At 42.8% G+C, this 14,350-nt stretch overlaps 1 protein-coding gene across 1 annotated transcript; it reads left to right on the plus strand.

Annotated features, from left to right (window-relative positions):
* The first annotated feature begins 1,605 nt into the window (after window positions 1-1,605).
* Window positions 1,606-11,712, plus strand: LOC121876899 (phosphatidylinositol phosphatase PTPRQ-like). Its single transcript, XM_042382472.1, has 3 exons — window positions 1,606-2,113; window positions 6,223-6,513; window positions 11,498-11,712. Exons 1-3 carry the CDS (start codon window positions 1,858-1,860, stop codon window positions 11,710-11,712), a joined length of 762 nt encoding a protein of 253 aa, XP_042238406.1. The 5' UTR covers window positions 1,606-1,857.
* Window positions 11,713-14,350: the final 2,638 nt, after the last annotated feature.

The following is a 14,350-nucleotide window of genomic DNA, read 5'->3' on the forward strand; positions in this document are numbered from 1 at the left end:
TAGGGTGTCATACGGAGGCGAATTTTTTTTTTTGAGTTTGAAAAATCGGCCCATGTTATTAATGATGTAGTTCTATGTGCAGAATCATGTGATATCTTCAGATTTGAAAAGTTTTTATTTTTTGCTAGGTAAATTTTAACTTGAAATCTTATGAAAATTCAGTATTCCCACCCTTTTACCAACACCACTAAATAGCTTATTTAAAGTAAAATAAATGTATCAGGTTAATTTATTAGGATGAAAATGATCCAGAATAGTGAAACGAATGATCTTGACACATTTATTAAATTTAATATTCCTTTAGAAAACAAAATCATCAAATACAAAAACCAGTTTTACTACTACGACCCGGTGTTGCTGCACACCATAGAGAACATGTCTTTCTTGCTTCTGTTTCTACTCATCACCTCCCTGCTGACCACCTGAGCTCGGATGTAGCCTTCCCTCCTCTCCTGGCTGTACACGTGACTGCTGGCCTCGCTCACTTGCTGTACACAACGCTCTATACTCTGGGTGTGCAGGGCCAGGCAGGGACATGCATGGGGTTGTCCAGAAAAAGCTCTGACTTGAACATTGGTGAGGCTGCAGGTAAGAGGGGGTTCACTGGTGTTGGTAAAAGGGTGGGGGAAGTCATCCTGAATCAGCTTGACTCAATCATCGGCCTTTTTTACCTCACCCTGGGCCTTCTCAAGTCTCTTTCCTCGGCAACTCTTCTCTCTTCTGTCTCTCTGTGGCAGCCTCCTGTCTCTGACTCCGGAATATCTTGGCTAGAAATCATGAGAGCCCCTTATACTGCCAGTCTTCTCTCTCTGTGCTTTGACAAATGCCAGTTCGATCACAGGAATCTTCAGTTCACGCTTGCAAATACAGGAGATGTGGGCCTCGGATTTACAGTCACGATCGCATCCAAACTCAGGACAGAGAACAATTGGGCACTTGCAAGTAATTATGTCAAATAACTGGTCCAGTTGCTTGGCAGCTGTCCTAACTGCAAGTTTTCCTCTCCCAAGAGAGAGATATCTTGCCTTTTCCCAACTGGCTAGCAGTCTCTCACTAATCTTCTTCTGACTTGTTATGACTGGAGGCTTGAACTGAGCGTTAGCCAGAGAGTACTGTGCCAAGACAGCTTTGGTCATATCACTGGCAATGTCTTTGTTTGTGTAAGTTCTTTGGTTCTTTTCACTGATTTGCCTGATTAAAACACCGTATCTCAAAGCATCTCTCAATGTAGGCAACTCCGACTTCAGGAGCTCTCTCCCAGACCCAAGATAGTGACTGAGATGGCTGGATTTTTGGTTCCTCGTCCTGACACAAGCAGCCATCGCAAATATTATCAACTTATAAATGCATCAGAATCTGAAACAGAAAAAAATATTGTTAGTTGGGTTGTTAAAGAATGAAGTCAGAAAACAATGTTCACTATTTAATTGTAATGCACTAATGTAGCTGTACGTTAGATTTTCGATAAATTTCACGCTATAATTTACCTAGCAAAAGGTTGCAAAATATTGAAACTGAAATTATTTTCTGTTTATATACACTAAAATCTACCAAAAAAGTGATGGGCCATTAGTTTTAGCTGATCTTCCCTCCTATGACACACCCTATATGGTGTATCCTTCTGTCTCACTTAATCTGTTTACAAGGGACAGTCACCAGCGTCAGGCACCTCCATAACAGTTCATGCACACTGTTGACCTTCACAGATGTTCTCATGGCGGTGAAAACGTTGGGAGAAGAATTAAAGGTTTATTATGACGATGATCTCCAGTATTGTCAACCACAGTTAACTATAAGATATTAAGGCACTAATGGTCTTGGTGACAATATGTTACAGAACCAGGACCTCCAGTCATCATGTCGGTGGAGCCAGCACCGTCCTCGTCACTAAGAGTGAAGTGGAGCACCCCAGAGAAGCCCAACGGCGTCATCACCATCTATACTATTACCTGGACCTGGGAGGGGCATATGGACCATACCATAACCCCTGACAACACCTACACCACCACCGACCTGCTTCCCTGTACCACCTACAGCGTCACCGTCAGGGCTGCTACAAGTAAAGGTTATGGTCCAGAGAGTGATCCATTGACTGGAACAACTTATCGTGTAGGTGAGTGTTTACAATGTTCCTTGTGCTAATTACTTATTGACACACATATGTACACAATTATATACAAACAACATATATACACGCACGAGCACAACACAGAAATACACAAACACTTACATATACACATATATATACACACACACACACACACGCACACACACACACACACACACAAACACACATACACACACACACACACACACACACATATACACACACACACACACACACACACACACACACACACACACACACACACACACACACACACACACACACACACACACACACACACACACACACACACACACACACACACACACACACTGTTAAGTTGGCCCATACCAACTCCCTAAGACCTCCTCCCCACCGGAATATCAACAAGTTCTCGCCAGAAGTTACTATTTCATTTAGGAAAGGAATGGAACCAGTGTTAAACAGAGGTGAACAGTGGTGAACAGTGCTTAAGTCAGTGAGAACAACTTAACAGTAACAGTCGCACCCAAGTTAACCTTCACACAGTGAGGTCCCAGGTACCCAGTGATAACGGCCCGTGAGACCCAACAACCAGCGACGTGTTAATCCGTCTACGATAGGAAGGCCTGGGACCACACCTCACTCATATAACACCATCTGTGAGGGAATTACTACACCACGTGAGGCCCCGCATAACACCATCTGTGAGGGAATTACTACACCACGTGAGGCCCCGCATAACACCATCTGTGAGGGAATTACTACACCACGTAAGGCCCCTCATAACGCCATCTGTGAGGGAACTACTACACCACGTGAGGTCCCTCCTAACACCATCTGGGAGGGAGTTACTACACTACGTGTTTGCTGTTCAACACCTACAATAATCTGTATGTTCACTGTATGTTCCTTCACCTTTCTCTAATGAAGGCTTTTGTTAAACCACCAATGTATGTAATAAGTCATATATGTCTAATGTATATTTTCAGCCTTCTGGCTGCAGAACTTTTTCAATAAACCGTTAATTATTAATTATTATTACACACACACACACACACGCACACACACACACACACACACACACAAACACACATACACACACACACACAAACACATACACACACACACACACACACACACACACACACACACACACACACACACACACACACACACACACACACACACACACACACACACACACGCGCGCGCGCGCGCGACCACACACACACATTTTATTTTTTCTCGAAAATACAAACTGTTCTGTTAATAATCATGTAGATAGTCCTTGTACAAACTCCAAATAAATAATTTAACCTAACCTCATGGGAGACAGTCAGTCCGTTAACCACATGAGAGTGAGACAGTCAGTACCATAACCACCTGCGAGAGAGACAGTCAGTCCCTTAACCTCATGAGAGAGAGACAGTCAGTCCCTTAACCTTATAAGAGAGAAACAGTCAGTACCATAACCTCATTAGAGAGAGACAGTCAGTCCCTTAACCTTATAAGAGAGAAACAGTCAGTACCATAACCACCTGCGAGAGAGACAATCAGTCCCTTAAGCACATGAGAGAGAGAGAGACAGTCAGTCCCTTAACCTAATGAGAGAGAGAGAGACAGTCAGTCCCTTAACCTCATGAGAGAGACAGTCAGTCCCTTAACCACATGAGAGAGAGACAGTCAGCCCCTTAACTTCATTAGAGAGACAGTCAGTCCCTTAACCTCATGAGAGTGAGAGACAGTCAATCCCTTAACCTCATAAGAGAGAGACAGTCAGTACCTTAACCTCATGTGAGAGAAACAGTCAGTCCCTTAACTTCATGAGATAGAGAGACAGTCAGTACCTCAACCTCATGAGAGAGAGAGACAGTCAGTCCCTTAACCTCAGGAGAGGGACAGTCAGTCCCTTAACCTCATGAGAGAGAGACAGTCAGTCCCTTAACCTCATAAGAGAGACAGTCAGTCCATTAACCTCATGAAAGAGAGAAAGACAGTCAATACCTTAACCACATGAGAGAGAGACTGTCAGTCCCTTAGCCTCATGATAGAGGGAGTCAGTCCCTTAGCCTCATGAGAGAGAGACAGTCAGTACCGTTACCCACATGAGAGAGATAGTCAGTACCTTAACCGCATGACAGAGAGACAGTCAGTCCCTTAACCTCATGAGAGAGAGAGAGTCAGTCGCTTAACCTCATGAGAGAGAGACAGTCAGTCCCTAAACCTCATGAGAGAGAGAGACAGTCAGTACCTTAACCCAATGAGAGAGAGACAGTCAGTCCCTTAACTTTATAAGAGAGAAACAGTCAGTCCCTTAACCTCGTGAGAGAGACAGTCAGTCCCTTAAGCACATGAGAGAGAGAGAAACAGTCAGTCCCTTAACCTTATATGAGAGAAACAGTCAGTCCCTTAACCTCGTGAGAGAGACAGTCAGTCCCTTAAGCACATGAGAGAGAGAGAAACAGTCAGTCCCTTAACCTCATGAGAGAGAGGCAGTCAGTCCCTTAAGCACATGAGAGAGAGAGACAGTCAGTCCCTTAACCTCATAAGAGAGGGACAGTCAGTCCCCTAACCTCATAAGAGAGAGAGACAGTCAGTACCTTAACCACATGACAGAGAGACAGTCAGTCCCCTAACCTCATAAGAGACAGAGACAGTCAGTACCTTAACCACATGAGAGAGAGACAGTCAGTCCCTTAACCTCGTAAGAGAGAGACAGTCAGTCCCTTCACCTCATGAGAGAGAGAGAGACAGTCAGTCTCTTAACCATAGAGAGAGACAGTCAGTCCCCTTTCAACCTCATAAGAGAGAGACAGTCAGTCCCCAACCCTAAATAGGTATATTAGTCAGTACTCAACTACATGAGAGAGACAGTCAGTACCTTAACCACATGAGAGAGACAGTCCCTTAACCTCGTGGGGAAGAGAGACAAGTCAGTTCCTTTAAACCACACAGAGAGAGAGAGACAATCAGTCCCTTAACCTCATAAGAGAGAGACAGTCAGTCCCCTAACCCATAAGAGAGAGAGAGACAGCCACCTTAACCACATAAGAGAGACAGATAGTCCCCTCAACTCACAAGAGAGACAATCAGTCCCTTTAACCACATGAGAGAGAGAGAGACAGTCAGTCCCTTAACCTCATGAGAGAGAGACAGTCAGTACCTTAACCTCATGAGAGAGAGAGAGACAGTCAGTCCCCTAACCACATGAGAAAGAGAGAGAGAGAGACAGTCAGTCCCTTAACCTCATGAGAGAGAGAGAGACAGTCAGTCCCTTAACCACATGAGAGAGAGAGAGACAGTCAGTCCCTTAACCTCATGAGAAGAACAGTGAATCTTTCTTATGTTATAATAACTCTGGAACCTGACCGAGGGCCCTGGTGAGGAGCCATACAGTCTCTCTCTCTCTCTCTCTCTCTCCTCTCTCTCTCTCTCTCAAAGCTTTCATCATTGTTTCTTATCCAGTCCTAGTGTGTCCCTATTATTGCTGAACCTACTATTGACTCTTATAGTAATAGTGTTTGCCATTGATCCATTAGTGACCAGAGATGTGAAAGTCAAAACCTAACCATAACACCAGATTTGTTGACAAGTATAGAGACTACTTATTTTACAACATTATTTAAGGGCTCTGAAGTGTATTTATTGATTGTTCAAGGACTTGGAATTTGGCAAGTTGATAAGTGTGTGTGTGTGTGTGTGTGTGTGTGTGTGTGTGTGTGTGTGTGTGTGTGTGTGTGTGTGTGTTGACTCGGGCCACCCTCCATTGTAAACACTATCACTAGTTTGTCTTTCATGTTTGAAATATTGTTGATTTTATCCTTTAATTCAGGAAATAAGAAGTAAATAATAACCAGTTGTTGTTCCTTGTAACAGGAAAGTACACCACACTTACTGTGGCGAGCACCACAACCTTGTACATGTATTGTTCCTTTGATAGACAAGAGTTATAAAGTAGGAAGATGGTGAGTGTATCATATATTGTGACCAGTGGTCCTGCCCGGGGCTCTCACTATAACACCTTCACTTAGTTGTGGGAGAAAAACATGGTCTCACCACAACACTTTAATGAAACACGTCCTCAGCTTCACACCCAAAATACTTACTAACTGTTGCTGTACGTTATCCGCCAGACCCTGATCCCTACCTCCAGGACCTTATGGCGGCCAAGGTGATGGATCAGTCCTCTCAGCTGTTCGTGAACTGGACCGCGGCACAAGGCGTCGGTAACTGTGTCGTCACCTACAGGATCACCTGGCGCCCCGTCAGTGAGAGTAATGGTAATGGTACATCTTACACCACCTCGCTGAGCCACACCATCACCCAGCTGGAGGCCTGGACCACCTACCACGTGTGTGTGGCCGCCACGACTAAAACAAAATACAATAATGACACATGTACCAACACAACGACAGACGAGGACAGTGAGTAGTGGATGATGATGATGGTGATAGTGATGATGGTGATGATGATGGTGATGATGATGATAATGAGAGTGCTGGTTGATATTGATGATGTTGATGGTGATGGTTGATGATGATGATGGTGATGATGATGATGATGATGATGGTGATGATGATGATGGTGATAATGTTGGTTGATAATGATGATGATGATGATGATGATGATGATGATGATGATGGTGATAATGTTGGTTGATAATGATGATGATGATGATGATGATGATGATGATGGTGATAATGTTGGTTGATGATGATGATGATGATGATGATGATGATGATGATGATGATGATGATGACGATGATGATGATAATGTTGGTTGATGATGATGATGATGATGATGATTATAATAATGATGATGATGCATGACACGTGGCGGTGATGCTGAAAGTGAATTGCATGCAAAAAAAATAATAATAATAATAATGATAATAATAATAATAATAATAATAATAACAACAACAACAACAACAATTATAATAATAATAAAAATAATACTAATAATACTAATAATAATAATAATAATAATAATAATAATAATAATAATAATAATAATAATAATAATAATCCACGTAATTCAGAAAACAAAAAAAAATTAGAATTTTATGTTGCGTGTTGTAGAGAAGGTTAAATAACATGATACCCTGCCTGGGTACTGCCTGGGTGACGTGTTGTGAGAAAGGTTAAGTAACATGATACACTGCCTGGGTGGCGTGTTGTAGAAGGTTAAACAACATGGAAATACAATGACTGGGTGACGTGTTAATGAAGGTTAAAATAACCGCGATTCACTGCCTGGGTGGCGATATTATTGTGAGAAGGCTAAGTAACATGATACATTGCCTGGGTGACGCGTTGTGAGGAAAAGTCCAAGTAACATGATACACTGCCTGGGTGACTTATTTGTGAGAAAGGCTAAGTAACATGATACACTGCCTGGGTGACGTGTTGTGAGAAAGGTTAAGTAACATGATACCCCTGCCTGGGTGACGTGTTTGTGAGAAGGTTAAGTAACGATTCACTGCCTGGGTGGCGTGTTGTGAGAAGGTTAATAACATATTTTGCACCACTGGTGACGTGTTGTGAGAAAGGTTAAAGTAACATGATACAATGACTGGAGTGACGTGTTGTGAAGGTTAAATGGCACGATTCACTGCCTGGGTGATGACGTATTGGCCAGAAGGCTAAGTAACATGATGTGCATGCCTGGGTGACGCGTTGTGAGAAAGTCGGCCAACATGATACACTGCCTGGGTGACTGTTGTGAAAGCTAAGTAACGTGATACACTGCCTGGGTGACGTGTTGTGAGAAGGTTAGTAACATGATACACTGCCTGGGTGACGTGTTGTGAAAGGCTAAGTAACATGATACACTGCCTGGGTGACGTGTTGTGAAGGCTAAATCAACGCGATACACTGCCTGGGTGATGTGTGTTGTGAAAGGTTAAGTAACATGATGCACTGCCTGGGTGACGTGTTGTGAAAGGTTAAGTAACATGATACACTGCCTGGAGTATCATGCCTGTTTAACGAAGGGCACATGGGTTTGGAAGGGACAGAGCGGGATGTATATGAGAGGAACAGGGGGAGTTGGTTTGGGACGAGCCAAGGTGGAGAGGATGCGAGGGAGAATGGCTAACGTCTGCACTCAATCAGATATGCTGGAGTGTAATGTAAAACAACCTAATGTGCTGGAAAGGTTAGTTTTTAGTTCTCCATACCTTTGTCATCTATCTTGCTTATAATGCGGCATTTACTGCTGCCATTCATCTTCTGAACCTCCGCCTACTGTGTGTTTTTATCATATAAACTCAGTCAATTAAAAATTTCAATCGTCCTGTTTGACTATGTCTCAGTCTTTGTCAGGGCGGCGTCTTTATTTCTTTGACACCTGTGTGATTTTTCGCTGTGTTATTTAGTAGTTAACGTATACATGTTCACGTATAATAAAAGAATTATACATTAACCATTTTATCTTAGTTATTGTTACTTTACATTACACAGGAAAAACTGACGAAATTATATTTAGTTGTCTGAAGATTCTGTTGTATAGAAGTTGTTAGAATACAAATCTTTCTCTCTCTCACTCTCTCTCTCTCTCTCTCTCTCTCTCTCTCTCTCTCTCTCTCTCTCTCCTCTCTCTCTCTCAAAATATCAAAATTAAAAATAAATTGAAAGTTCCGTATATCTAAAATTCACTGTTTATTATGTTTGTACATTTATCACTCTATCTACATGTTACGACCAACGTGTCATTTCAGTGACACTTTCATCGATCATTACTTTTACCTTTGTAGTTTTCTTTTCCTTTAGAAATTTATCTTGATTTCCTGCATCAGAATTTTCGTGGTGAAAAATATTAATATCGAAAGTTTCTGATGCAGAAATTGTTTCATTTCTATCTCTTCCGTCCCAGGCCGGAATAATATATTATTCAGAAAATCTGCATATTTGCCGCAACTCTGGACAAATCTGAAAATCGGTACACATGTACCTGTACCTGATAGTAATTGAAAGTTTAGGTCTAAAGAGGCAAGGTTTCAAGGTTACTGATATGGTCAATCCGGGTATCAAGGTCAGATGCTAAAAACAACCCTAAAACAACTCCCCGAGGTCTATAAAGGCTGGTTTTGATGTCTAAATGATCTTTGTAATAAGCAGAACCTCACTTGAAGGTATATACAACACAGTAGAGTCACCTGGTCATACACACGGGGTCATAAGATCCAACCACGTGACCCGCTGAGTCCTGCTCTTGGTCGGGCATTAGGCAGAACTGTGTAGCTGTGACCTATATCCATGTTAATCGTCATATCGAGACAAATATGATTATTGTGTTGCCAATGATGAAAATGAACAGTGTCATGATGTGACCAAACTCATAGTAAGCATTTGTTTGGGTTGTTGTTGCTTAAGAAACTAATATGGAGGAACGCATATAAAAACATGTTTATTATTGTTTTATTGAACAGCAATGCACAAATGATGCATGTTACCGTCGAATCATCTCTTGATCCTGGACATATAATGTATTAATACTGCCATAACTAATCAAACCTTGTTCCACAGTTTACTGGCTTATCGTACCACAAACTCTAGAAAAATATAGAATTTATAGCACATATCATGACTGGTTATAGAAAATTCTCCGACCAAACACAAAGAGTTAGCTCTAAGCGTTCATGAGAGTATTGGTCTCATTACTGCGGAGCCAAGTGCACAAACAGAAGTGCAGGGAGTGCAGACTTCTTGCAGGTGCAGGAACTGGATGCTATTCTTACATCAACACTGCTGAGATGGTGCAAGGGAGTCGTCAGGATATCCTGGGGTTCCATGATGAGGTGTCAGAGTACTTCTTCCATCCGTAATCTTCTGTTGATGGCATCTTCAGTAGAAATTAATACTTCTGGCCCAGATGAAGGCAAGGTATAGGGCTCTGTTCGAAGACAGAGAGACCCCTGCTGCTGGTGGGAGGCACTCCACTCTTTGAGACTTGCAGCATCACTATGTTTCCTTTGGGAGATGACTTGTTCAGGGTGGGGCCTTTATTAAACAGGCAGCAAGTGAACCCTTGAAAGTTCCCAGACTATTGCGTCTGTGGTTATGTTGTTTCTCTGAAGAAAGTTTGTAAAATCAAATCTTCGATAATTCTGAGTAAGGCTTCCTCAATTTGTCATAATTTGGTGTACTTGGATGGGTGAAAATATGGACAAGATGGTTCCACTCAGACTTTTTCTCAGAGTTATACACCAGCGGCTTATTGTGAGAACATAAACAACTAAGCATTATTATAACGACCACCAACACTCCACAGGCCAGTCACACCCTCAGGCCTGGGGTCGAGAAACAATTAATGGTTCTTGTGTCTTTTCGTCTTAATACTATGGTCTTTTATTCAGCACGCTGCCACTGGCTGGGTTGCTTACTCGTGTTCTGCTCTCCGTAGATGGTACGGAGCCGTGTACGTGCCACCTAGGTGACAGGGCATAGAGTCTGCGCACCCAGGTCGTGTTTTGTGTAGTGTTTCTGTGACGTCCCCGGATCTTGTCCAACACACCTTGCGCATAGTCTTGATGGATCGACTGCAGGGCTTTGTGGGTATCAGATATAACCAGTCAGGTGTGTACTTGTATTTTGTGTGGGTTACAAGGTTAGGATCACTGTTGGTAATAATGTCTAGTCCACGAGTTGTATTGTGGGTCATTTAAAGTGCATGTAGGTGACTGATGTAGATTGTTATTAATTCAAACTAAATCCGATGTTGAAATCACAACTGTTTTAAATGTGTGTACAAACGTGGAATTAAACAGCAGAATTTATATAAATTTACATCTTTATTAAAATATTTCATTTCATATGTTTAATAGAAATTCTTGTTAGCTGTTTGCATGAATGACTTTTCAGATCATCCGCCATCTTAAAGAAAGAATAAATTCAAACTATTCGTCTTCTTTGAAAATTCAGCCAAGATCACTACTTGTTCCTTACCACTCTTTTATATTTTGTTTTCAACCAACAGGTCCTTCACCGCTCCTGCAGTAGAGGTATTATTGTACGAGACTCATTACTTAAAATATTGTTGCCGTCAGTGGTGGAACTTGCCTCCGTTTAATATTCATTCACTAGTTCTCAAACTGCCTCCCAGGATTAACCTGACGTACACAGACGTGTTTCATTAAGTGTATTTACTTATTGTTTTCACAAGTACACTAAACACAAGTCTCCAGAGACCTTGGTGTATCCTTCTGTTTACAAGAGACAGTCACCAGCGTCAGGCACCTCCATAACAGTTCATGCACACTGTTGACCTTCACAGATGTTCTCATGGCGGTGAAAACGTTGGGAGAAAAATTAAAGGTTTATTATGACGATGATCTCCAGTATTGTCAACCACAGTTAACTATAAGATATTAAGGCACTAATGGTCTTGGTGACAATATGTTACAGAACCAGGACCTCCAGTCATCATGTCGGTGGAGCCAGCACCGTCCTCGTCACTAAGAGTGTCGTGGAGCGCCCCAGAAAGCCCAACGGCGTCATCACCAACTATACTATTACCTGGACCTGAGAGGGGCGCCACCAACCACTGCAACCCTGACACCACCACCGCACCTGCTTCCCTGCACCACCTACAGCGTCACCGTCAGGGCTGCTACAAGTAAAGGTTATGGTCAGAGAGTGATCCATACTGGAACAACTTATCGTGTAGGTGAGTGTTTACAATGTTCCTTGTGCTAATTACTTAATAGACACATATGTACACAATTATATACAAACAACATATATGCACAGGCACAACACAGAAATACACAAACACTTACATATACACATATATACACACACACACACACACACACACACACAAACACACATACACACACACACACATATATACACACACACACACACACACACACACACACACACACACACACACACACACACACACACACACACAAACACACACACACACACACACACACACACACACTGTTAAGTTGGCCCATACCAACTCCTCCCTGAACCCTCCTCCCCACCGGAATATCAACAAGTTCTCGCCAAGTTACTATTTCATTTAGGAAAGGAATGGAACCAGTGTTAAACAGAGGTGAACAGTGGTGAACAGTGCTTAAGTCAGTGAGAACAACTCAACAGTAACAGTCGCACCCAAGTTAACCTTCACAGTGAGGTCCCAGGAACCCAGTGATAACGGCCCGTGAGACCCAACAACCAGCGACGTGTTAATCCGTCTACGATAGGAAGGCCTGGGACAACACCTCACTCATATAACACCGTCTGTGAAGGTTACTACACCACGTGAGGCCCGCATAACACCATCTGTGAGGGAATTACTACACCACGTGAGGCCCTCATAACACCATCTGAGGGAATTACTACCACGTGAGGCCCTCACTAACACCATCTGTGGGGAATTACTACACCACGTCAGGTCCTCACAACACCATCTGTAGTGCACACCAAGTGAGGCCCATAACACCATCTGTGAGGGAATTACTACACCACGTGAGGCCCTCACAACACCATCTGTGAGGAATTACTACACCAAGTAGGGCCCCGCATAACACCATCTGTGAAAATTACTACACCGTGAGGCCCTCATAACACCATCTGTGAGAATTACTACACCACGTGGGGCCCTCATAACACCATCTGTGAGGTACTACACCACGTGAGGCCCCGCATAACACCATCTGTGAGGAATTACTACACCACGTAAGGCCCCTCATAACGCCATCTGTGAGGAACTACTACACCACGTGAGGTCCTCCTAACACCATCTGGGGAGTTACTACACTACGTGTTTGCTGTTCAACACCTACAATAATCTGTTTGTTCACTGTATGTTCCTTTACCTTTCTCTAAGAAGCTTTTGTTAAACCACCAATGTATGTAATAAGTCATTTATGTCAATGTATATTTCAGCCTTCTGGCTGCAGAACTTTCAATAAACCGTTAATTATTAATTATTATACACACACACACACACACACACACACACACACACACACACACACACAAACACACATACACACACACACACACACATATATATATACACACACACACACACACACACATACACACACACACACACACACACACACACACACACATATACACACATACACACACATATATATACATACACACACACACACACACACACACACACACACACACACACACACACACACACAACTGTTCTGTTAATAATCATGTAGATAGTCCTAATACAAACTCTAAATAAATAACTTAACCTAACCTCATGGAGACAGTCAGTCCCTTAACCACATGAGAGAGAGACAGTCAGTCCCTTAACCTCATGAGAAAAGACAGTCAGTCCCTTAACCTCATGAGAGAGACAGTCAGTCCTTAACCTCATAGAGAGAGACAGTGAGTCCCCTAACCTCGTGAGAGACCCAGTCAGTCCTTAACCTCATGAGAGAGAGCAGTCAGTACCTTAACCAATGAGAGAGGCAGTCAGTCCTTAACCTCATTAGAAGAGACAGTCAGTCCTTAACCTCATTAGAGAGACAGTCAGTCCTAAACCTTATAGGAAAGAAACAGTCAGTACCATAACCACCTGAGAGAGAGACAACAGTCAGTCCCTTAAGCACATGAGAGAGAGACAGTCAGTCCCTTAACCTCATGAGAGAGACAATCAGTCCCTTAACCTCATGAGAGAGACAGTCAGTCCCTTAACCTCATAAGAGAGACAGTCAGTCCATACCTCATGAAGAGAAAAGACAGTCAGTACCTTAACCACATGAGAGAGAGACTGCAAGTCATAACCTCAGGAGTCAGTCCTTAGCCTCACGAGAGAGAGACAGTCAGTACCGTTACCCACATAGAGAGAGACAGTCAGTACCTTAACCGCATGACAGAGAGACAGTCAGTCGCTTAACCTCATGAGAGAGCAGTCAGTCCCTTAACCTCATGACAGAGAGAGAGAGACAGTCAGTCCATAACCTCATGAGAGACAGTCAGTCCCTTAACCTCATGAAAAGAGAGACAGTCAGTCCCTTAACCTCATAAAGAGAGACAGTCAGTCCTAACCTCATAAGAGAGACCATCAGTACCTTTACCCCGGAGAAGAAACAGTCAATACAGCACATGAGAGAGAGACAGTCAGTTCCTTAACCTCATGAGAGAGACAGTCCCTTAACCTCATGAGAGAAGAGAGTCAGTACCTAAACCCAATGAGAGAAACAGTCAGTCCCTTAATCTTATAAGAAAACAGTCAGTCCTTAACCTCGTGAGAAGAAGCAATACGTAACT

The sequence above is a fragment of the Homarus americanus genome, unplaced genomic scaffold, assembly GCF_018991925.1.
Source record: "Homarus americanus isolate GMGI-L3 unplaced genomic scaffold, GMGI_Hamer_2.0 scaffold49074, whole genome shotgun sequence".
NCBI classification, from domain to species: Eukaryota; Metazoa; Arthropoda; class Malacostraca; order Decapoda; family Nephropidae; genus Homarus; species Homarus americanus.